The sequence below is a fragment of the Monopterus albus genome, unplaced genomic scaffold (genome assembly GCF_001952655.1).
Source record: "Monopterus albus unplaced genomic scaffold, M_albus_1.0 scaffold28.1, whole genome shotgun sequence".
Classification (NCBI taxonomy): Eukaryota; Metazoa; Chordata; class Actinopteri; order Synbranchiformes; family Synbranchidae; genus Monopterus; species Monopterus albus.
The window spans coordinates 896,844-922,685 of NW_018127908.1; the positions used below are offsets into that span (position 1 = coordinate 896,844).

At 40.9% G+C, this 25,842-nt stretch overlaps 2 protein-coding genes across 2 annotated transcripts in view; one reads left to right on the forward strand and one right to left on the reverse strand.

Annotated features, from left to right (window-relative positions):
* Window positions 1-578: 578 nt before the first annotated feature.
* yeats2 (YEATS domain containing 2) lies at window positions 579-23,193 on the forward strand. The gene is given in 31 exon segments (XM_020595792.1): window positions 579-791; window positions 1,219-1,324; window positions 1,431-1,528; window positions 1,682-1,774; window positions 1,855-2,088; window positions 2,207-2,325; window positions 3,165-3,326; window positions 5,375-5,486; window positions 5,710-5,754; window positions 5,835-6,003; window positions 6,358-6,600; window positions 7,775-7,942; window positions 8,843-8,934; window positions 9,619-9,795; window positions 9,932-10,160; window positions 10,523-10,681; window positions 11,766-11,884; window positions 12,786-12,829; window positions 12,832-12,925; window positions 14,813-15,001; window positions 15,848-16,220; window positions 16,325-16,459; window positions 16,937-17,071; window positions 17,381-17,528; window positions 17,838-17,914; window positions 18,031-18,110; window positions 19,119-19,323; window positions 19,876-20,111; window positions 20,270-20,344; window positions 20,528-20,601; window positions 21,719-23,193. Coding segments are annotated over 30 exon segments (4,293 nt in total). The 5' UTR covers window positions 579-791; window positions 1,219-1,224; the 3' UTR covers window positions 21,828-23,193.
* A 582-nt stretch (window positions 23,194-23,775) lies between these two features.
* Window positions 23,776-25,842, reverse strand: part of map6d1 (MAP6 domain containing 1) — a 5,757-nt gene continuing 3,690 nt past the window's right edge. Inside the window, exon 3 of the mRNA XM_020595933.1 lies at window positions 23,776-24,369. Coding sequence (XP_020451589.1) covers window positions 24,292-24,369 — 78 coding nt within the window. The 3' untranslated portion in view covers window positions 23,776-24,291. The remainder of the gene's footprint in view (window positions 24,370-25,842) is intronic.

The window sequence follows — 25,842 nt, forward strand, 5'->3', positions numbered from 1 at the left end:
TTCTGAATGGAGCTTGGCTTGAAATAAAGGGAAAGACATGGTCCTTTGTTTGACCTTAAAATGAGTACTAGACTGTACATCCTCTCTGCTTCATTAAGATTAATTTGGGTACAAAGGGGTTGATTTATTATCAGGAAGTTAAAAGTAGAAATATTCTGACAGGTGTCAGAATTAAAAAACAAACAAACAAAAAAACAACCTTAACCATCTGGTTAATGATTCTTGGTGGCTCAGATGAAAAACTGTGGCCATGGCTTGTTAAAATGTATGCATAACTAACAATTACTCTTGATAATGTGATTAAATGTGAAACTTTGGTATATGCCATAATGGTAAGGCACGTGAAACTGGATTTCTCCCGAAGCAATCATTACCTCCTCATGTAATTATAACAAATATCTAAATCATGTTGATGTTTTAATGAGCAACTGTAAATTATGCCATGAGAACATGCAGGTTACAGTGAGGTGATGCTCTACACTAAATGCTTAAAATACAGATTATGTTTTTTATCTTCAATTTTTTTTTTCCAGCGAACAAAACTAGAGAAAGCTGATGATGCTCCTGTGCAGCTCTATCTGTTTTGTAGAACAGTGGTCTCTGGTGGCTGATGCTGAAGTGCAAGGCTAACTATGCTCTATTTAGTTAGCTTACTGGTCCATCTCGAGATTTAGCAATTTACTAAACACGAGTGTGTAAGACTAATATCGCATAACGCAAAGGATATGGTCACACTGAATTAAAATACACGCCTCACACAGAAACGTTTCTCCACAGTACAGGGCAGTCCCGTAAGTCTGCATTTCAAACGAATTGAATCGAATTTATGTGTGCTAACCTTAGCTAACTAACACCAAATTAGCAAACAGGGATAGCGGTTTCTATCATTATAGTATGGACGGCTGCACGAGCGACAGGCACAAATTTCTCCAATACAGAAGTCGTGAGACACAAAACGGTGGAGTCGCATTTAATATTTTTCGGTATATTAGATTAGTTGAAGATTTTGGGCTTGCGGTTTGACCACATGCTAGGCAGGCTAACCAAAACTAGCTAGCTAGTAAGTGTTAAAGTTAGCTATTAGCTGTAGCTAAATAGCAGCGTCTCCACTAGCTATGCTGTTAAGTATCATTACAACTGGCCATAGGAGCATGGGTATGATTAGCTAACGTTAGCTGTTTTGATATGATTTTTTCCCCTAATATACTTGGTTTACAGGCAACCATGTCAGGAATTAAAAGAAAAATAGAAGGCAGTGATCCGGACTATGAGGACATTACGCAGATCCAAAATAATAAGAGATTCAAAACGGCTGAACATAATGGTAAGTTCATGCTCTGATCTCTGACCTAGTACACCTGCTTTACATGTTGTGACAGCTACTCAATTGTTCCATGGTCTTTTAATGTCTGTTCTTCCTATATGAACAGCCCGAGAAGCAACAGTACAGAAGATTGAAACCATCATCAGAGAGCAGTTTTCTTTGGAGATGAAGAACAAAGAGCATGAGATAGATGTGATAAGTCAGGTATCTGGATTCTCATTTTCACTATACATTTAATTTATGTATCAGTGATGTAGGTTCAAACCTGCGTTGATATAGAGTGAATTATGACATTGCTTGCATGTCTTCAAGTGTTAAACGGAGTATATAAGTTCATTCCATTTCATTGTTATGCAGCGACTCCATGAAGCCAGGAGGATGATGGACAAGCTAAGGGCATGCATAGTTGCCAATTATTATGCCAGTGTTGGAATCACAAAGCTTTCAGAGGTAAATTTCATATATTCATACTTTTGTGTCAGCTGATCTAAGGCATGGGAGCAGTAATCAGTATTTCCTCTGTGTCCTAGCATGGCTCTAAGAGTGACCCTGCTTTGCTGCACCATCCAGCCATACGCCGCTTCCTGGGGTCCCCATCCCGTTCTTCTTCCCCTCTCAACCAGGGCTCTGAGACGCCTTCTCTGGCGCACTCAGAGTCTGAGTCCCTCTCACATCAAGGAGAGGGAGCTGAAAGGGATGGAGAGGGAGCATGGAGAGAGGACAGTAGCAAGCAGGAGCGCAGACCTGGACGTAATACGGGCAAAGTGAGTTCAAGTGACAGAGATAACACTGTTATTGATTATTTGATGAATGTGAAGTGAGTATCAGCATTAAACCTGCATATTTTTTACCTTTCGAGTATGTTCTTCATATTTGCCATAGGACACTTTTGGTGTGCCGTCGTCCATAGGAACTGAGCACAGGGTGACTTACCACACTACTGGAGATGAAGCCTCTAGACTCTATGCAAAGAAGACAATCGTAGTGGGGAATGTGTCAAAGTATGTAACCAAATCTTCAGACAAATTTTACTTGTTCATCTTTTTGACTCAGTATGTTGTAGCACACATGTTTCCAATTCAGAGGTCAGGATCATCTCAGGACGTTTTGAGACTATTTATGTGATTGAAAAAAATTGGAAAATTAGACATAAGTAAAACCTATAAATGAGTTATGAGCTATAACTTAAGTTTTTGTCAGGTGGTTGACCTAGAGATTAGGGCTGCATGATTAATCATTTTGTGAGTGTGATTTAGATCCTTGTGCAGTCTCAGTCTCATGTAACAATGACTGCCATGTTTGCATCAACAGGGCGATCCCTTGCATCAAAACAAGTGCTCCCTTTTCCTTTGATTTTAAACTTATACCCCTCTAAAACTGGTGTGTCTCCCTCAGAAGTTGTGTACTAGTGTGTCTCAGTGTGTTTAAAGCCCACCCCCCCCGTTTATTTTGTGCATGACTGTGCACTGAGGAGCCAGAACTCAGTTTTACTACAGGCTTAGTCTTGATAAATATCTTCCACATGAGCCTGTCTATTAATATATAATTTATTGTTTCATTTCTGTCAGATTCTTTGTGAAGCTTTTAAACTTAACATTTGCCTGTGACCCATGCAGTTTGTCATGCTTTTGTTCTTCCATGCTTTCAGCTTCAGGGAGGCTTTTGTGAAACACAAAGAAGTACTAGTTCCTTTATAGCCTATCACCTGTCTGTGTTTTGCTTTTTCTATAACATTTAACTCCTCTTTTTTCAGTCTAAACTTTTTCATTGTCTCTTATATTTACTGAGCCTAATTCTTTACTCCCTCTGGCTGTGTTTCCACTTTGTCTCTTACACTCAGGTACATTCCCCCTGATAAGCGGGAAGAGAATGACCAGTCTACCCACAAGTGGATGGTGTACGTCAGAGGCTCCAGAAGGGAACCCAGTATAGATCACTTTGTAAAGAAAGTCTGGTTTTTTTTGCACCCCAGCTACAAACCCAATGACCTGGTGGAAGTCAGGTTTGTACCAGTTTGTTTTTTCTGCACATTTGAGACAGACAGACAATGTGCGTAAGCACTCCTAAGACATGCACACATTTTCTGATACAAGCAGGGCTTCTCTCTTGTTAAGATTAGCCCTTATGTGCTGTTTTTATGTGGTCACCTCAGGCAATAATAGGGGCCCTATCTTGCCACAAGCTCATCAGTGTTTCCTAATTTCCTACCTGTGCAATTACCATGTTCATGTCATGCACATTGCATTGCCTTTTTACCAAGCAGAAATATGACAACTTTGAGCTGGCAGTTGTGTGCATATGAAAATGGCATGTGTCCAGGTCAATTTTGGGCGCACAAAGTGACTGTGCCACTGCCCAGCAAAAACCAGGTCTGTGATCAACAGTCAAATCATCATTGCTAGTTAATGGGCGCTTTGACCGTGTTGTGATGCGCACCTGTCTAGCTTGTGCACTGTGCTTGTTATACCCTGGGATGTGCTGTGCAGGACATGCAAAACTTAAAAAAAAAAAATAAAAAGATGACACTATGTTCATTGAGTGTTGTGCGCATCAGTATATATGTAATAAATTATAATAAATGCCTTTTGTATTGGTGATCATGTGACTTCACCTCATGCATGAGCAGATCTGTTTCCTTAGTGGAAAATCTTACAGATGTCCGACCTGGCAAGTCCACCAGTATACTAGCAATCTGTCAAACGCGCACATTTCTTAAAGGGGATATGAAGTTACACACTAATTGGGTAACTGCATGTTACACCCAAAACACAGCCCTGCTTTAATGTGGAGATCAAGTTCATCCCTTTTGCTACTTGCACAGGCACTTGAACCATTTTCCTTTGTCATAAAATTACCAAAATGAACCAATACCTCTTGATCAAACACAGTGGATCCTCAAAATAGGGCCCTAGAAATCAGAGAGAAAGGGACAAACTGTTTACTTCTAATCTTACCTTATTAATCTAGATCAGTAGTTTGGCCCAGCTCTTACCACACATAACTTGACAAACTGAAGGAATTAAAAAAAATGGTTTATGTAATTGGTTTATGTAATTATATCCACACATTCTTATGACATTCTTATTACAGATTTGGCAGCAAAGATGATTAAAGTCCTTTAATAAACTGTGCCCCCTTGTGGCTATATGATGATGCAGATCCTCCAGGCTAGTTCCCACCAGTCATAGCTGAAATTTAGAAAAAGCAGTATTTGCCTCTTAGTGATGCTTACATCAGCAAAGTCTTGCTGACGGTTAGTTTTTATGCAAACTAAAAAAATAAAATCATATTCACTCTTCAGATTGCACATGTGTTATTAGGTGGAGCTGTGATGTCATTTAATACATAATGAGTCAGACTAGAAGTCAGCATCAACATGACTAATAGTGGGCACACCTAAATCATACACATATCATCTGTCATCTCCAAGAAAAACATCTTGCCTTAGCCCAGAGAACTGAGGTCTGTACATCAGAGCCACACAGTTCACAGGAATCATGTAGTGCCCTCAAGTTCTGTGGTTAAGATGTCGAATTTTCATATTTATTCTCTAAAAGGATTTAAGTTTGCCCATGGCATGTAAATAATTCATCTTTTTTCATCAGTCAGCACTCCTTATTCTGAGCTGTAGCTTCCTGGCTGTTTCAGCTGACAATGCGCTCATGTTGCCGTGTCAGCTGGTCATCAGTCTGTCCCGACTCAAGTCTTCAATCCTAGTGAACCCCACACAGGCCTCTCTGCTGACTGTCAGCACAGAATGAATGTAGCTGAAGGGATGAATGAAAGGGAGAACAAGCCAATGCATCATTCACAGGGTATGCACATAATATGTATATACATAATATGTATGCATATACTGTACATGCGCGCCTGTAAAGGCAGGCTGTTACGTGCGGATGAAACCCTCTGGCTTCAAAGGGAGAGAAGATTAGAGTTATTGATTTTAAGAGATCATTAAGTATGAGTCAGAATTGAGGGTGGGAGCTTTGATTTTTACAGATTTGTATTTAATGATGTTACATAAGGCTTTTTGAACATCTCTGTTCTCAGTGAGCCTCCCTTTCATTTAACACGTCGTGGTTGGGGTGAGTTTCCAGTGAGGATCCAGATCCACTTCAAAGACCATCGCAACAAACGTATTGACATTATCCACCAGCTGAAGGTCAGACCACATCTACACTCGGCTTGCTTTCCTCTTCAAACAATTTTTCCTAATTTATTTTTTATGAGGACCTCTGTATGGTAGAGTTATTATGGGTCTGATGAAGTATTTAAAATTTACTGGACTTTAAAACAATTAGTTATAATGATAGTTATAAAGATTATATGTAACTTATCCAGTTTATTACATCTGTCTTGTAACCACCTTGGTTGTTTTCCTATAGCTGGACAGAACTTACACTGGGCTACAGACTCTTGGGGCAGAAACTGTAAGTTCTAAACATTCAGTGTTTCTTGTGATGGCTTGTTCTCAGAGCTTTACTCTGACAGTGAGCTAAATTTGTTCCAGGTGGTTGATGTGGAGCTCCTCAGGGACTCTCTCGGGGAGGACTACATTCCTCAGCCCTCTTCCTCCAAGGCGGTTCGCAGAGCAGCCAGCCCTGTGTTGGCCACCTCGGTGGCCCAAAGTTATGGACGCTGCACTTCGCCCACATCACATGATCACAGTGTAGACAAAGGTAAAAACACATAAGAAGGGTTATTATTTGCACCATTAGTCAGGATATAGGAACTCTCCGAAAGCACACATTTAGATAGTCCAAAAATGTTTATGCTAATCTTGAATTGCAATAAGGTAAAATTTCTTAGTTGAGTCTTGAGTAATGCAACAATTGAATGAGCTGTAGTACAGTGACAGTTTTGCATAGTACAGTCAGTTTGAACTGATCAACTCTTTCTCATCTTCTTCCCTCACACAGATTGGACCACTTTATTGGTTTCTCAGTTTCTGTTAAATTAAAAGCCTTGTATCTCAACACCAGATGTTTTTGACAAGGAATACTGATTAAATGTACTCTTCCATCTCCCCCCAGGTTTCATCAAAACAGAGACAGGGAGGTCTGCAGGGGGCCACAGTTCTGGCCTCACTGCTGGTGACCGCACCCCAACCCAGCCTGAAGCTAGTGACAGGATCACCCTAGGTTCCCATGGCAACTCTGCCTTCCAGCCCATCACAGCAAGCTGTAAGATTGTCCCGCAAGGACAGCCACCGAGTCGTGCTGAGTCTCCTGGAAAGTCATTCCAGCCAATCACCATGAGCTGTAAAATAGTTTCAGGTAAGTGTCTCCATCCAGTGGCAATTTCACATTAGTTTGTAAATAACAGCATTTTTTTTTTCTGAATTTATGCAGGTAAAATAAAAACACCATTAAGAAATACTGACAGCAAACACCTGCCTTGATGTTACTGTTTGTTTTAATTGATTGATATTGTTCTATTTTTTTATATTTTGCATTCTGTATTCTCTGCCACTGGGCCTTGTTCTGCAGTGGGTATAATTATTTATAATTAGAGATGCACTGATTAATTGGCTGTAGATCAAAATTGGCCCCTTGTGGCTTGACCGGCCATGACCAGTGACCGGCTGATCAGTCTGAGATATCAGATTCTGTACTGGTTAGATTTACATGTAGAATGGTCCACGCATAGTGGCACAGACCACGTGTGTATGTGTAGAGTATGCAGCGTGGAACATCTCGCATGCACCTTGCGCGAGCCTTACACTCCCCTTTGTACCAGGCACATGTTCACTCGCATGTTGGAAGTACTTGGTGTACAAAAAAGGCACACAGAAGAGCCTGCAGAAATACCTTGGAGAAGGAAAAATTACATCCAAATCTCCAACAAATAGTACACAGTAAGGGAATTACTGGCTACACATGAAATAAACGTATATGTACAGTGTATCCAACCTGTGGTAAAAGACCAAATAAAAACTCTACACACTTTAAAATGAACCTGCGTGTTCAGTGGGATTGATGTAACAGACAATCTTCTGTTTCTATTACCTGTTGCACCTGTTTACATTTGCATAACTTAAATATTGCACTTAATTTTTAGTTAGAGGTTTGTAAAACGAAAAACAAAAAATGTTTGCCCTGTACTCTGGAACACTTTTTTATTTTGAGATTTGTTTGAGTGAGAAAAAGATGGAAAATGTAAAACTTATTTAATACAGTGTTTTATTGTTATTGCAGTTTAATTTTTCATTTAAGAAAATCACAAAAATGTTTGTGTATGCTGTCAGTAGCCATTTTTAGAAAGAAATAAAATCTGAATCAGCCAAAATTGGAATCTGCAACTGGAGATATTAGTTTTGCAGAATTCCCCTGTGGCAACCTGATACTTTAAATCACCTTTCTCTTTTATGAGTTTCCATCTTAGTTTGTTATTAGCGTCCTTAAAGACAGTTGCCGATTTAACAGCCTGTGTAACCTTCTTCCTCCAAAGGATCTCCGATCTCCACCCCGAGCCACTCCCCACTGCCTCGCACACCCACCACCTCCACCCCTGTCCACAGCAAGCAGGGCTCTTCGTCAGTGCTCAACAACCCTTATATCATTGTTGACAAGCCGGGCCAGGTGATCAGCATGGCTTCCTCATCAGCTGCCTCCACAGGTACACAACTCCTACTCAGTGTCAAAGTGCCGCTTGAAATCTGAAGTGGACCTGAAATGAAATCGAAAAGCAGTGTCTAAGCGACCCACATAGAAAATGTAAAGAAAATGGATGCACTTCATAGTAGAGCAGATGATGAACAATAACCTCTAGACTCCTCCTTCCTTGATCTCTTCCTCACTCTATTTTGGTACACTTTATTCCTTGACCCAATTTACCCCCTTATCTTAACTTTTTGTACTTTTGTACTCCCTCCCTTCTGTTTTTCTCTGTCCTGTTGCCTTTGTCTTTGTTGAGCACTCATAACATATGACGTGTAGTAAACCAGCAGGATGAATGCTGGAGAAGTTACCATGGTGACTGAACTGCTCTGTTTCATGGCCAGTTAGGTTTATGAGACCCCACACTCAAATCAAATGTTGTATGTGTATTTCCCCAAGCACAAGCTGTGAGGTTATCTGCAAAGGTGATAGTTCTTTGTCAAATGAAGTGAATGTGCACTTTGTGTGTCACCCCATCATGGTGCAGTCATCTTACATCACCAAGGAAGGCTGTTGTGTTTATTTCCTATTCATATTCCACTTAGGACACCCACTCCCACACTTCCTCCACAAATGCACAGCCAGATTTGGCAGCAGGGCTAAGTGCCATTTAAGTGACGTTTTATCAAGTTGGATGAGGTTGATGTGGGTGTCACCAATCCTGACATACAAAATATTTTAATGCACTAGGAATGGAACAAAACTTCAGTGGCTCTCTAAGTAAATCCAGCAGTCAAAGCTCAGCTTTCCCAAGATGAGTCATCTTGCACTTCATTGGCCTTGATGTCTGTGGAACTGTGACCATCACAAATACAGTCATCTATTCCATGACTTATTGTGTGTGTAAATTACTCCACAGGAAGTCCCTCAGCTAAACAGTCTGTTCCTCAAGGCACTCGCTCTCCAGCCCCGAAAGTTCATACTGGCACCTTCCTCTCCTCAGGGATGAAGGTGAGTTGGTAGAGTCTTAACGGTGTCACCCTTTAACATGATTTCTTATGAGCTCCAACATCTGTTTTTAGTCATCTGTCCCCTCCCAATGTGAAGAGAGTCTGTCCCTGTAGTATCTGTATCTTTAACAAAGTAGAGTTGTTATGATGATTGGCTAGGGCACTGTCTTCAGCAGATGTGGCTGCCTTGGCATCACTCTGAATATACAAATGGGCATTTGCAGAAAGAGTTGCACAGTTCTATTCCACTCGGTGTCAGTGCTCCACTGTAAAATCCTCCCACTCCCACATGTTCATCATCTCATCGCCATCCACAAAGAATGAAATACGATTTTATCAGAATGGAACGGTTTGCTCAGTTGTAGGCTGCTGGCGTCTGCTGTTGTATGAAAGGCCAGGACAAACGGAGACAGATGGGCAATATAAAAATATCACTGTATGATAAATGATGTTGCTGATTTTCAAAAATCTGAGCAACGCTTCTCTTCTCACTGCCTTGTTAGCTGTATCCCATTGAGAACAAATAGAGGTATCTACACAGTGTAACATTACCGGTAATTTTTGTTCTTTTTTGTATTAGACAGTTAAATTTACACCAGATGTAAAAGCTGAAATATCAAAAACCTTCATAGCACTTGGGCCTTCCTGTTAGAGTCTCTCTGTGTGCACTCACTTTTTTGTGCAGGTAATTATCAAGCAAGAACCAGGGGAAGTTTCAACACAGCAGCAGCAGATGGTCTCCACGGTAACCAGCCAGCAGCAACCTGCAGCTACAGCAGCACACCAGTTTGTCGCAGTGAAGGGAGGTCACATGCTCTCTGTGTCAGCCCAGAAACAGGCAACAGGGACTACAACTAGCAAGGTCAGTCTCTCTCACATATAATCACACATATATGAAAGCATACCACTAATTTATTGTATATGTGTTAATAGGATTATACATGCATTATCAAAAGTTACTGGAGTTTAGAAACTGAATTTGGCACTCTTATTTCTAGATGTTAGGTATTCCTGTTAGCTCGACACTTCAGTCTGCAGTCAAACAAGTTGCTATCAGCAGTGGACAGATTCTGGTCTCCAAGGGCAACCCCTCTGCCTCCAAGGTGATGGGCGGGAAGCAGGTTTTGGCTCAGGGAGTTGCTAAGGCCATCGTCAGTGGAGCCAGTGGCATCTCTGGTCAGCAGGTAGCAGCCAAAGCAGCTGGGGGTTCAAGTGGCAAGAGTGGAGGTCAGAGTTCTCACACACACATACAAGTGCACTACTAATAATGTAATTACCATCATTATGATTTAGATTTTTATGATAATTTAAGTTTTACACATTTTGTATAGTAATATGTTTAGTAACATATTGTCAGAAAGAATCTTTTTCTAATTCTGTGATAAGAAACTTACAGTTGTCATATACACAAACCTGCCTCAAAATCTTGTCAGTTGATCATATTCATTATTATGAATGAATGAATTTTATATCTTTTATTTTATAAATATGAATAAAATTTACTACATATATCATTTTAAGTTTTCTCTCCTGAAATTTGCAATGTAATCTAATAAAAGGAATAACCTTTTGTATGTGTTTATCTATAGTGATGGCTACTCTTCAATTGCCAGCCAACAACCTGGCCAATTTGGCCAATTTGCCTCCAGGCACCAAGCTGTACCTGACCACCAACAGTAAGAACCCCTCAGGGAAGGGAAAGCTGCTTCTCATCCCACAGGGAGCTATTCTTCGAGCATCCGGTGCAAGTGAGACATGTTACATTCTTTATTAATCTTCTTAAATTCTCTCTTCTGCTCTCTCTTCCTCCTTTTTTTCCCCTACGTCACATACTTGATACACTCTGGTGAGACACACCATCTTTTATTATTTATGACGCTCCTTGGCATTGGACTTGATCACTTAGCAGTCTGTCAGTTCCATTTTTGTAGTAAAGAAGTTGCGAGATGCTTTCCACTCACTAGGAATTGATTTCCTTTGTGCCAGAAAAGCATATAACATACGCCAGCTTCTGTAGTTTAAGTTGGTCTTACTGATCACTTTTAGGGGTTCACTTACTCTCACACCATCGCCAGGAAGGTAGAAGCTCATTAGATTAGCAACATGAACACTTCAAACAACTTAAACCATCATAATTTGGCTTTGACTTTAAAATGTTATTTTCAGGGACCTATTTGATCATTTGACGTGAAGTGGGGGGAAGTCTCAGAATAGTGTTGGGGGATGTGAGATGATATTTTGTATCCATCAAAAATGTGTTTGAAAAAAACCTAATTGTACAAACTAGACTGAGGCTTTTGGTGTCTGGTGTTTTGTCTCCTGTGCTGTTTGTTCCCTCATTTTTAGCTTTAGTAATGCATTTTTAGTCAGCTACGCTAGCTTAATTTGTGGTGAAGGTACCGTTTACACACTGCGAGCACTCTCGGGGTGCAGTAGTTTATCCTCCTGGGCTATATGAAGTATACTGCTACTTGGGTCACAGATTTTGACTGCTGCATTACCTTTTGGACAGTGAGTCAGTCATAGTCATCTGTTTCTTTCTGCAGAGTATTTAATGTGGACTCTGAGCCAGAATCCCTCTCGCAGCACTCTTCCTGTCAAATTGCTGTGAGATTAAAGAGATTTAGCAGTATCCTGTATTTCATCTAAAATACAAACTTCACCAAAGCAGACAAATGTCACGCTGTCTAGTTCTGCTTCAGAATCACTTGTTTAAGTAAAATGTTTGAAATTACTCAAATTAATCAACAGAAGAGAAAGCTATAATTTGGGACAAAGAATCACAGGATTGTTGTCAGATCTGAGTCTAGTGTGTATGTGGCTGTTATTTAGGTCAGCAGTCCCAGAGCAGCTCGTCTGCAGGAGCAGGAGGCTCACAGACCTCCTCCTCTTCCAGCAATCTGCCCTCCAACCTCTCTTACACGTCATATATCCTTAAACAGACGCCACAGGTGGGTGGAAATGTATTTACAGTGTATGTACATTGGAATACAAACCTTACAGGCATGCATACTGTGTTATAACAATGTTCTTTTTGATGATTTTTGTGTTGTGGAATTTTTTTTATTAGAGTATTTGTGTTTATTTACTTGTATGTTATGAGCAATGTTTTAGGGTTTTTTTTTCTTCAGAGTTTGAAAACTGAAGATGCACTGGCACATTGTCCATATAGTGTGATACTCATCACCACAGATACCAAAAACAAATGATTTAATTCTCTGATGAAATGTGCAGTCTACAGACGGGCTTTCTTCTTTTTGGTAAATAGCAGTGGTAGAGAGGATGAATCTAGTCTCTTAATTAGACACATTCACTGTGGTAGCACTGATCCTGCAGTCTGCTTTAGCAGCAGTATCAAATTAAGTTGTCTGCTGAGTTTTGCATCTAAATATAAAGTAAGGACTGTGGTGATTTTACCTAATAATGATCAATTTTTGAGGACAAAAGTGCTTTTCTACTAATATTCTTAAATTAATTTTGTATATCACTCTAAACAGAGAGCTAGTGCATGTTCACACATGTTCTAGGTGAAAGCTAAAAGGTTGATGAAGTGATTGCAGACAAGGCTAAATGAATTTTACATAAGCTATTATGATATGTAATACATGACAGTTGAATTAAGAGGTATTTTACATGCTTAGAAATGTACCCTCATACACACTGTACTTAATGTGGGTTAAATGATCATCTTAGCCTTAAGATTAGTTTAAACAGGATACTGTACCTTGTTTTTTAATGATTCATAGTTTACCTAGCTGAATTTAGACTGACAAATACAGTTTTAATTCCACTGTCATAATAAGTTGTTGGATCTGTGCCTCATCCCCATCACTGCCTGTCCACTTTCCTCAGGGTACATTTCTGGTTGGTCAGCCTGCACAGGGCACAGGGAAAAAAAAAATTCAGCAGGTCACGCAACATCATCTCCAGCAGTTGTTAACCAGCAGGCCATCCGGGTGACTGCTGGACAGAAGGCGGCCATTCTGGCTCAGGTAAATGTGAGGAACTTGTCTCAGGTCAGCATTTTACTGTGGCCCCTACAAAGTCTGGTGCTAATAGTAGCCATTGTTGTTACACATGTAGTTACATTTGTGCCCCTTTACTAACAGCCTGGTTTTGATCCAATTAAGAACTACAAGCGCTGTCTTATACTAACTCACCGGTCTTTGGAGTAATGATACCCAAGGATCCAGCAGAAAGATCGGTACAGTTGGAAGATGTTTGCATTTAAACGCCTTCTTTGGTTTTGGCAAACACTTTTATCACTGCTGGGGACCACTAACAGTCCTGTTTCCTTCTCTCATTGAATTTTTTATTATTATTATTATTATTATTATTATTTTAATCCTTAACCTCATTCTTACTTGCTGTTGTAGATTATTTATGTCTGGTAAGCTCTTGTTGTGGAAAAATTATCTTTTAAAGCCCAGTGAGTGTAAAATAAATACTTAACATCAATTCTGAGACAGATGCTCAAACAGATAAAGGAAACAGGATACAATTTACAACAGGATACCAGCCCTTTGGTCCCAGGTCACATCTGGTTTGGCAACCACAAGGGCATACAAAGGTTTATGACCATACAGGTTTAATGATTAATCAGGTGTAACATTGAGGGTGTGGTGTAAGAATGTTAACACTATGTAATAATTCTACTTGTGTGATGTAGAAGATTATTATCAAAGTATGTAATTATGTAAGAATGTTAACACTCTGTAATAATTTTTTAGTATATCACTAGCGTGGTGTAGAACATAATTATCTATGTAGAGATACTGCTTGCAAACCAATGATGGTAAGATGATGTCATGGGGTAGGACTGGATAAGTCTGACTTCTTCCTACTCCATTCAAGCATGTACTAGGTATAAGCACATTGATATTGGATTAGCATTTGTTGGATATGTGTAAAATTATGTGTGTTGACATAATGACTGTCTTTACATGTTTGAAAGAATAAATCAAATCAAATCAAAAAACCATGCAATAAACAGTCTGGGGTCACAACCACATAAATGACTGTATACAATGACATGAAAGCATCAGCTAAAGAACTTAAAGGGTGCTATTATAAAAATTGCCACTACATCTCTCAACTTCAAAGCATGTTGCTTGCTTGCATGTTTTCCTAGCTTCTGTAAAGTACTTTGAATTGCCACTGTGTATGAAATGTGCTATATAAATAAAGTTGCCTTGCCTTGTTTAGATCAGTGTCAATGAACAGAAGAAAGTAGGTTGAAAGCAGGCTGAGTATAAGCATCAGTGTGGACATCATGTACTCCATGCTAAGTTGTTACTACTTTGCACATGCAGATGTGTCTGGCTTATGAGCCTCTGGCAAAAGTCACTTGGATGTAGCAGGGTAACATTTCCCATCCTGTACTTTTGTTGACTTGTAGTTTCAGTGGGTACCTTGAATGTTGCCTGATGGTCAGATTTGAATCCATGACTATGCTTTTGGCAGAGATTTACCTCATTTCTAACATGCTGTTCTGTTCTGGTCTGTCAGTAAATTTGATGAGCTCTCTAATCTTTGTTTTGTCTCCAGGAAATAGGCCAGTTATGTTGCTTCTTTGAAGAAAGGAGCATTAAAATTTGAGTCAAAGTACATTTACTGGCAACAGCTGGTGTAAGCCTGACTCACCCCTGTGCGCTGAGCTTGAGTCCCCTCATGCAGTTTGTTCTGCCCTGCTCTATATAACATCACCAGGTTAAAATATGTTGATTTGTTGGTCTCAAAAGAAACTTTCACTTTGGATTTTGTATTGATTTACTGTATGGTAAATATTTGTTCCCCTCACTAGGTTCCATGGTAGTTTCAGTGTGTTCTTGTGGACTGTTGTTATAGGTGGATAATTATTCTTTTTCTATGATTGACAGGTGGTGGGCAGCTCCCAGGGTGCACAGGTGAAGCTGTCTGACGGCTCTATCAAGACAGTAACAGCAGCAGCAGCAGGTCACTTGTCCAAGCCGGGGACCACCACACTGAGAATGACAGGTGGAGTCATCACTGCTGCTAGCTCCACCCCCGGCTCAGCCAGCGCAGCAGCAGCAGCCAGCCAACAACAGGCTAGTTTCACAGTCCTCGTGTCTTTCTGTTTTATTCCGCCTGACACAGAGAGATGGTTTAAGATAAGAGATAATCCCAGATAATACATTTTCATTGTTTTTACATTTTGTACAAATGTGGCAAATGTTCTTGTGATGCACCATTTGCCACTGCAGTACAAATGCATGGACAACAGGAGCGTTCTAGTATGAGTGCATTAGCAAGCTCAGCAGTGTGTGTGTCAGAGAGAGTAAAGTTTAGACAGTGTGTGAGGGACTCTAAGCAGTTCTTCTGCAGTGGGGGTTTAGGTCATTACAGTTTCACAGTAAGTGGCCAGGCCTCATTGCTTGGAGAAATGGAAGCACACAGGAAGACTTTCTAGATGCTCCAACATGCAAAATATGTATACAAAAAAAAGCATTCACTGTTCTGGAGTCCTTGTTACAAATACAAAAGAGGAACTCACTGCTTTTCTGTTGCTATGCTCTTTCAGGATTGGTAATTAAATTACAAGGACCTTATGTGAGAGAAGCTGAATCTCCTGTCTTTGAAAATTCCATAAAACCAATGACCTGGCCTACACATCTCACTCTCTGAGTTGCACACCACTGAAAAACAAAATTGAGCCAAGTAAATTGAAGGCAGTTAACGACAACTCTGCCACTTTTCCCAGTACTCCGTTTCTCTCATGGTGCACACTATAAGAGCACCTTGTTGTCAGAACAATAGCAGTCCTGTAAGTTGGAACTAAGTGAGTGTCTATAGACTTAGCTGTACTTTAAATTGACTGACATACACATTAGAAGAGTGCGTATTGTTAGTGTTTCTGTTTATTTACTGGTTGACAGCTGTGTCTCGGTGTGCAGGCTGCCGATGGCGGGAAGTCTGCCCTTCAGCATCACTCACTTCTGGTCGCAGCCAACCAAGCAGCAGTCATCAGTGCAGCTAAGACTGCCAGTGCTGCTGCCAGTGGCACTCTGTCGAAGACAGCTGTGGCCACTTTGGTCAAGGGTGCTGGCACCTCTGCCACCGTGACAAAGAGTGCTGCAGGTTCAACAGGAGCTGTAGCAACTGTTACCAAAGGTGTCACCAACATGCCTGTCATCAACATGCCCAAAGGTGCAGGTGTGGGGGCTGTGGTGGGTGTACCCAAAAGCAGTGGCACCTCATTGGTCTCGGCAGCCTCATTAGTCAGCGGGATGGCATCCGGAGGTGGCAAGACTGGTGCGGCTCTCTCCGGTAGGTTGAAAGAAATGTTGCACTGCATTTCCAGTATCACATGGTTTGAATGTGTGTACACAGTATTTGTACAAATTGTATTGAATGCATTATGTTTTGTCCAGGTATGCTGAAGATCCACTCTGGGGGTTCCAGCTCCCAGCAGACAGTCTTAACCATTCCTGCCAATCAGCTTAAACAGTTGGGGGTTGGCACTGGGTCTGGAGGGCTGCAGGCCATAGTTATGCCTGTTGGGAAAGGTAAGGTGTCTTTTATGGCAAAAAATGTGTGCATTTCAGGTAGAAAAGCTGGGAACTCAACCTCAAAATTACCAGTTGTCAAAGTAGATAAAAGCCAATAGAAATGGTATTTGAATAAATCATTAAGTTGCATCGACACTGACTTTGTTGGTGTGCCGCAGATTTTACTGCAAGTTTCTGAAGAACAAATGTTGAAATAAAGCATGTTGTTCTGTCAAAATGGGTTCAGTGGTGTAAGACTATAGTTGCCAACAGCAGCTTTATTTACTTTGTCTTTCTGAACTTTGCCATTACATATGACTAAATACTGTGATCTGAGTCAGATACTCAAACCTATTATAGATGCTATCTCTGCTGTCTAAAGTAAACAGCATCTGTAAGACCCATCTTCCTCCGCTCTCATCTTTCATCTGTTAAAGCCTTTTTGCTTAATGAGCCATTGATCCATCCTGAGTGTGTGTTCTCTTCTCTGTATAGTAGTGTCTAAAGGCCCAGTCTCCACTACTTCTTCCTCCTCCTCCTCTTCCACCACCCCTGGAGCAGCTGGAGCTGGAGCCTCCCCAAGTCCTGCTAGCCAGGCCTCCTCTTCCCTTGTCCTGCCTCTAGCACAGGGTAAGAGATGTCAAACCCCCTTTCACCCGCTCTGCTCTCATCTGCCATTATTTTTCTCTTTTATTCTCAACCTCCATTTTCTTCCATTCTATCATCGTTAGGGTTGGCTATCACTTGAAAGTTTTTGATAATGGCAGTACTATAGTTTTAGTACGGATCATTTTGGTCCTCAAAGTATCAAGGCTTAATACCCATCCCAGTCATATCCCTGTATCGTCTTCTCACTGTCACCTTTTCTCTCCTCATTTCACATTAGTATGGATTTAATGAAATGGAATTTTACCTCACACATATTTTCTGCTGCCACAGTGAAGACAGAGCCAGGTGCTGGCACAACTGTCACAGCTGTTACACCACCAGTGACTGCTCCTCCCCCCACTTCTGTCCATGTTGCCTCTGAGGCTACCACCGTCAAGCAGGAACAAGGGGCAGATAGTGCTGTGCATGACCTCATCAAGTAAGTCATGATGTTACTTTCACTTAAGAGTACATTAAGAAATAAGGAAAGAGATAGCAGCCAAGAGATTTTTCTTTGTACCTGCACTGCCCCTGAAGTCATCAAAGAGCAGTTGTGTACTACTTAACTCCATTTTAACTTGCTGAACTAATTTCTCAGTGAATATTACAGCTATCACATACAGTATGTACTGGAATATTAATTGAGGCGGTTAGGAAAGGGGGTTAAGAACACTTCCTCCTCCTGGCCACGATCTCAGTGAATGTGTTCTGGTGGTATAGCTGACACTTGTGATTGTCTTCTCCTCAGCACTGAGCACATAGAGACCATGATGCAGCTGCTGACAGCTGTGGTGAAGAAGTTCCCTCTGATTGTGCCGGATAAGAGTAAGTGAGCTTTTCTTCGATTTGGTATGCTTAAAAACGAGCTCCATCTATGAGAACAAAGCTAATAAATAATATTTTGTCAAGCTGTTTAATTTGTTTTTTGTTTGTCTGTTTAGCTGAAGACTCCCATCCATTCTGTGCCTCTTCGACAGAACAGTATTACTCCTGGAATATTGGCAAGCGCAGAGCATCAGAGGTGACTTTTTGTTGATTAAAATTCCCATTTAACAATGAACAGCCTCAGGAGCACCCAGATAGCCCAATGGTTACAGTATCATATACACAAGCACTGTGTATGTGCAGCGACCAACCTGTGTAACAGGTCCTCTCCTCTGTTTCCACTCCACCTCTCCACGAGCCACTTAATCCAGAAAAATGATAATAAAGACAAAATAACCCACCTCCAAAAATAAAACAAAACATATCAAAGTCCTCTAAGGGCAGTAAAAATCAAATGTACATTAGCTGTCAAAATAGCATTTTTAGGAAATCATGCAAATATTGTAATGTACTTACCATATTTATAAAACAATATTGGCTGTGTCTTCACTGTGCTTCAGTATCAAACAACAAGGCCGCTTTTTCTCAGCATTAATTGTTAATCCTGAGCACTTCACTGCTCTGTATGTAGAGCATTTTTCTTCTCTAAAGGTTCAGTTTAACCCTGTTAATATCTCAGAGTGACTACATCGAATTACTCTCTAAGTTTGCCATTACTGTTTTTTGCATTGTTTGCAGTTTTGTTATCAGTGTCTTGGTGCTCAGTGCTGGACCCCTAACTCATCAGGCTTTGTACTCCTCTCATGTCTTCCTGTCTGGTCAGATGTGTATCTGCCCTGTTGTCTCCTCTCATCTATTTTAATGGGTTCATTAGTAGCTTATAAAGACTAGCCCATGTCTTAGCTGTCTGTTCTATTTTTGTATGATTTATAAAAGACTCCCAGATCCACTCAGACTTGAATATTTATGTCTACAGGTCATTAATTTACTTTTTGGATAGGGGACTCAAAGCACATTGGTATACAGCAAGGACAGGGGATAGTAAGCTGCAAGGTAGCATATACTGCACTAGAGAGATGGATACATTTCTACACATCAGACCTTGGCAGCCACAAACTGTTAATTGGTCTCAATCTGCAAATTCTGGGGCTTTTAGGCCTAATGTGCAGTTTCACATAGTGGATTTTGGCATGTCTCCGTGTAGCTTCAGCGAGCGGTGGCAGTGAAGCGGGTTGTCCAGGATGTGTTGGACCGCTCACCCCGTCTGCAGGCCTTCACTCCCCCAAAGACAAGAGAGGTGGTGCAGTGGTGCCGGCAGAGGGGCTACACACCACCTGACCCCGAGCCCCAACGCAGGAATGATGATGAGTCCATTGAGGACATTCTCACACAGATAGATAGTGAACCTGGTGAGTTTCTGAGTGTATTTTTGGTGAATAGATTCTACAGGACAGTATTTACTTAGGCCTGTTTTTGTGATTCACAATATACTTTTTTGTTTTCACAAGCTCAGGGTGGATAAGTGTTGTCCCTTCAGTGTTGCATGTGTGGGTGTTGTACTTCTGAGGTTGATAATGTTTTTGCTGTCCAGTAGTGTGTGAGGGCATCCAGTGTCCAGTCTCATTGTGTTCATTCATTGTTGTTGTATTCACAGGGACTTCTCATTAATGCTGTCATTTGTCTCCAAAGGGCGAAAGATGAGGCTCCTTAAGCTCAGTGAGCCAGAGCCAGACAATAAGAGGATCTGTGTTTGTGTTCTCCTTGTCTATCCTTGATTTGTTATCGTCAGATTTTTGCACTGGTAAAATAAGCAGACTCTGACATTTCTTATTTTTAACACAGCAGCACATCAAGAATCTGCAGTCTGAGTGAATTACTGACACAGTTGAAGTTTCAGCTTTGCTGCCGATGCTGCTGCTTGTGATATGGTGTTTTAAATGTACATGTTAATATGTCTGCAGAGTGCCCGTCGACCCTGAGTAGCTACGACGAGCTGGTGCTGCGGCTGGAGCAGATGCAAGCTCTGCTCAAGACTGAACCAGAGGAGGCAGACGATGAAGTAGTTGACATCATCACTGTTACTCCACCTTGCCAGAAACTAAAGGTCAAAGAGGAGGAGCAAGAAGCTGACGTGGAGCCCAAGTTCTTCCTGGGACCCTGTATGTCCACCCAGTTTGTCAGTGAAACAGCTCAGCAGGTGAGGAACCTCTGTGGGTTTTTGGAAGTGGAAATACAGAATTCAACCATAAACATCCGGTTATCCCTGTTGTGCTGTTTTTAATTACAGGGTTTTTGACAAGAAGAAGCTGCAGCACTTTATCCATTTTTATATCATAACTCTTGTGTCTCTCTCAGATCGGGGTAACCTTCCAGCCAGTCGAGGTGGAGAAGAATGTTTTCGCTCCAGTGGCCGAGGCCATGATTCTGAAGGTCGGTCACTTTACAGGCCAGAACAATAAAATGCGGCCATTTACAGTAACTCATCATTACCCCAGCAAACCCTTGGCTATAACGATGAATATACAGTATGTATGAGGTGTAGCATGTGTTTCACCTTTTACTGTAGGGGAGGGTGGGTTTCTGTGTGACTAATGATGACTGTATATGCTGCAGGCTACAGAGCAGTTTGCCAGTGATGTCCTGAGAGAAGCTCTGGCTGGGGCTTATGCCAAATCCCCTCAGAACAGGTCAGCCTCTGTTTTAATCTCTCTCTTTAACATGCAACCTGCTTAGTGCACCATTTTTCACTTCATGTGTTCTATCCTGGGCTTGTCCACACTACCAGATTGCTATTCTGTTCTCTTCTGTACTCATATTATTCATTATTCTTAACTTATCCACATAAAAAAAAATCGATGAATTGTACTGAATAAGTATTTTCCATAGAAACTGCTAGTGTTATAAATGATTGACTACAGGATTTAGAGCAGCTTAAGTTGTTTTCATAATGCCAGATTAATGTTTGGTAAAATACTGTAGATATGGGCTTTATGTTTAATGTGTCTTAACGTAACAAATGCATTATATAGCTAAAGGATTACCATTATGACTGATGAAATGTTTAATGGAAGATTTGTCATCATTAACTATGAAATAACTAAATCAGGCAGCTTGGCTCAGATCAAGGGTCGCAAAGATGAGTACACCCCTGATTAAGGAGTGTACAAGTTCATGACATATTGTCATTCCTATCCTGTTCCACTGCTGGAGGATGGTGCGTGTGTGCCTCAATTTTTGATATCTTGTCTCTGGAATTCCCCAGAGGAGCTCCACTGGCTTGAGGCCAGGTGACATAATTGGCCACAAATCTTGCAGTACATCTGTGAATTCATGATGCTGTCAATGAAGTACCGCCATCAGATCCAAAAAGATGGACTTTGGTCTGATCAGACCACAGAATGGAATCCTAAAACTCCTTACTTTTTTCAGTGTGTACCTTTTTGGCAAAGTCTAAACATGCTTTCTTGAGCTTCGGCTTCAGCAGCGGCTTCCAACGTAAACGACAACCATGTATTCTACCTCTGTCTTACTGTGTGAGATGAAGCAGTTACTCCAGTTTGCCATTCCACAGGTTTTGCCAGCTCAGAAGCACTTGCTTTGCAGTTCGCCTGCACTTTTCTCAGCAAAAATTGCTGATCACAAGGTGAAAGTTGATGTGGACGGCCTGCATAAATTCAGAGCTGGATATTGAACAAAGCAGTTAAGAGTAATAAGTATTCATAAACCAACCAGGCAGTCTGAAACACATTTCTTGTGTGTTGAGCCATGCTCCAAATCCTAACCTTTTTCCATTGGGGTTTGCAGGGCTCCCAGAGAGATTACAGCCATGAATGTCCACCAGGCGCTCAATAGCATCCCCACCTGTGATGTTCTCACCAATGCACACTTGGGTTACTTGGCTAAGGACAAATGAAGATAACAAGACTGAACAACGGCTGGTAAATGACAACATGTAAAAGATATGGAGACTGTCTGACCTGCTTAACTCTTAAACTGACAGCTCTGCTGTGTGAATATTCACACCTGGATGTAGTCATGTTGCCTCAGGTTGTGCAGTTAATAACTAATGTACTGTATTTATTAACTTGATCATAGAAGGGCTCAGCTTGCTTCTCATAGCAGCAGAACAACAAATGTTTCTAAAACTCTGGGTATATTGTAACATTTTAGTCCTAATGTGTTGTAGCACTGTGAGGCTAGTGTTATTTGATTTTGAGAGGCTGTTGTGCTCTCCCTTACCTCATAACAAGATTGCTTTAACAATGAAGTGTTTCCTGCCAGACAGGCAGCCAGTCAGCGAGGACCTGAAGCCTGACTTACAGTACAGACAGTTGTCCCTTTATTCTTCATTCTGCTGTCATGTCCCATCAACTGGGAACAAGTCTCAGTTTACTATCAGAGATGAACCACAGATTTACAGCAAGTTGGAAACACTAATGAACGTGTGTGTTAGGATCCCCCTATCAGTCACATTGATCATAATGTCTGCTTGGTACTTTGGGCCAAGCAAACAGGGCAGTAGCTACAAAGGTGTCAGGTCCATGGCAACCAGTAGTTCATCATTGAAAACATCCTGTCATATATTTCAGTGTTACCTGTCTGAGGTGACTCTGAAATACAATAATGTTTTCTAAGGCTCTTCGGGAGAGGTAAGAGATTTATGTTTCATATATTGAAGTTTATGTCACTTTGAGAAATATAATGTCTGACTGTAATAAGATACAGGTACAGTAATAGTCAAATGAACAAATTGTTCCATTATTATGAATTTTAAGATAATTTAAGGGGTACCTTCTCCCCTTCATGACCCGGTTTGACAACCTGTCAGTGTTTTGAAGTGTTTAACAGCCTTAATGTATTTATCATGTAATGTACACAGTATATGACCAATATGAAATAGATGTTTTCAAATCCTGTTTTATTTTTTTAATCTAATATCAACACCTGCAAATAACAGTGCCCTAACAGTAGTATGTGTGTTTGGGTGTATGAGTATGTGTGGGTGGATGTAGTTGTCCCAGATATTAATGTGAAGATGAGTCCGTGAGTGTGTGTGTGTTTTGTTGGTAATTCTGTTTAATGTAGAGCTTTGCATGATGTTCATATATGGATGACTGGACAATTTCAAGTGTTTGGGCAGAGTGGTTGTGATAACCTGATGAACCAAATTAGTATAGAAGATAACCCAAACAATGTATTTTCATGTTTCAGTGCAAACCAAAAATATCATCAATATTCTTGTAATAAACAAACAACTCTGGTTGCATTATTTCTTGTGAAATGGTTTTCAGTTATAATATAACTAGCCTGGATCATAATCAGATCTCACACATTATTTCTGGAAAGAGATAATGCTGTTGATTTATTTTATGTTGGATTGTTTTAAAGGGGTAGATGACCATTTTGGAAATATGCTTAATTGTTTTGTTTCCTAAAGTTAGAGAAGATTGATTCCAAGCTGTAAGTTAAGTATGGAACTGGAACTAAGGCAAGAAAATGAGGCAAACAGCTACCTGGCTCCGGTCAACAGCTAACAGATATGTTTACCAACCCCTTTACAGCTTATTAAACAAGTTGTCACTGTACATCTGGTTCATTATGTGGTTTTACAGGCAGTAAAATTCTGAGGAATTCTCAGCAAACAGTGACACGCTCATAAAAAGTGAATGGATCAACTTTTTTCAACAACGAATGGTTAGAGCACATAACTTCCCCTGAAACTAAAAACGACGGTTTTCACATCATTGTAACACATGAATCTATCCATACAGTGCTAATACTGGCCAGAACCATGTGATACTAAAAAGAGGCATCAGAAAGTGCTAAGAACCTACTGTAATATTCTTTTATTGTAGTTTCATTTACATTATTTATTTGCAATGTTTGCTCTTTTTCTCTAACAACAGAATTTCAAAATAAGATCAAACAATTCTGTTCCAAAATAGTCAACTAACAGAATACTGAGGAAAGAGCATTTCCAAGCATATTCCTAGCAACACCTAAGGGCAACACAGTACTGTAAGCTTACACGTTGTCATTCATGATTAGAGCAGAGTCAAAATGATGTACAATAAAAGGACAAATCAGCAGGTTCACAAATCCAGACACACACAGCAGCCAGTTTCTTGTGCGTCTCCAACCGCAAAACAAAGAATGCTTGTTTCAAAACTTTTGTTACATGCACATTCATTTCAATATCAATGGAGGGCAGGGAGCAGTGTAAAAGTGGGGGTGGCCATCTTTCTCCACCTGGGATACGAATGCTGCAGTTTCACAACATACATTCCCTTGCATAGATTCTTGTGTTGTGGAATGGACTGAAGACATTCCCCTGTTGAAACCGATCAAAGTAGAATGGCTGGAAGTTTGAGGATCTGTTAGATGTTGAAGACTTTCGATCCACTTTGAAAGACAGCAGAAGGGTTTGGAGAGAGCTTGGTCCTCACCAGATGCTCCTGAGACAAGAGAAAGAGAGCAGCTTTTAAGGTGACCAGAGAAGGCAGCAGCTGGGGTGCTCACACTGGACCCATGAAACAAGAGGAGACTGGTTGGTGCTGTGCTGTCGAAAAGCATCAGGTCTGCTGCTGTTTCTCTGCTCTGCTGATGGCAGCCGTTCTCAGGGCCTGACCAGGATCTATCTGGGCTGTGGCCAGAGAAATCCTTCATTTTCTATTCCTTCAAGCCATTACTTGATCTGTCAGTGGAAACGGGTCAAGCTACTGTACAGTATTTCAGTTATATACAGTAGCTATCGAGTGTCAGCTTTTATCGGGCAACCTGAGCCCAAGTTCATGGATAGACTGTCAACTTGTTGTCCCAGCGCCGCTTTGAACGCAACTGTCGGTGGCAGGGAAGGCAGTACAGGTTCAGCAAGTGAGATCGGTATGTGAGTGTACTCGCCTCCTCCCCCTCACACACATACACACACTGCCCTGTGTGGCAGCTAGCTCTGCCTCTCTCCTAAATTAGATCAGTGCCCAAGAAGACTGCAAACTGGTGCAACATAGCACTTTAACAGTTTGCAGTGCACTCTACTACTTTCCACCACGTCTCTCATTCCCTATCACCTATGACATACATCTCATGCCTCTCTCCTCACCTTTTCCACTGTCTTTCATTTTCCTCTTACCCTTCTTTTGACTCCCCTCACTCTTAATAAAATCCTTTTCCCTTCACTGCCAGAGTCTGGCCACTTTGGCACATGACTCTTTTCTATAGTCCTGGGCAGTGTGGGAAATCGAAAAGAGACACTGGAGAGAAGGTCTGGCTTGGGGGATGTAGCAGAAAGAGGGAGGTTTTAGAAACATCTGAATGGGGATCCAGACCGAGGCAAATAGTATAAATGTGTTAAAACACTGACAATACTCAGTGTAACAAATGAATGCCAAATAAACAACTTTATAAACTAAATATCTTTAAATAGCTGCCATTTATAACTCCAAAGGACAGATTCTGCAGAACACTGCCGACTAAAGTGTACTACAGCCAGTTAGTAGAGATACTGGAGGCTGCTGGTTCTCACTGAGGAATGTTGTCATGATGAACAAGTTGGGAGTGTAAAACCTTTGGTCCTGTGCATCTGATGTCAGTTCTTAAGCAGTGCACTCACAGGGTGGACTTTTATAAAATATTTCAATCTCTGGGGATTGTGAGCTTTTTATCTATATTAACCTCTAGAGTCCTGAGCTTTGGAAACCCAAGCTGTGCGGTCCTCATATGAGGACGCAGGGACTCTAGAGGTTAAGATAAAGCTATTTTATTTGACAGTGTTTTGTAGTCATGTCACATTATTATCTATGTATCTGTGTCACTGAAACATGAAGACAGCACTGTTACACATTGTATTCACAAGTTACACAGAACTGCCTGTGAGCTCTGAGAGCACATTCCCACATCTCATAAGACCACTGCTTCTAAATTGACTGTAA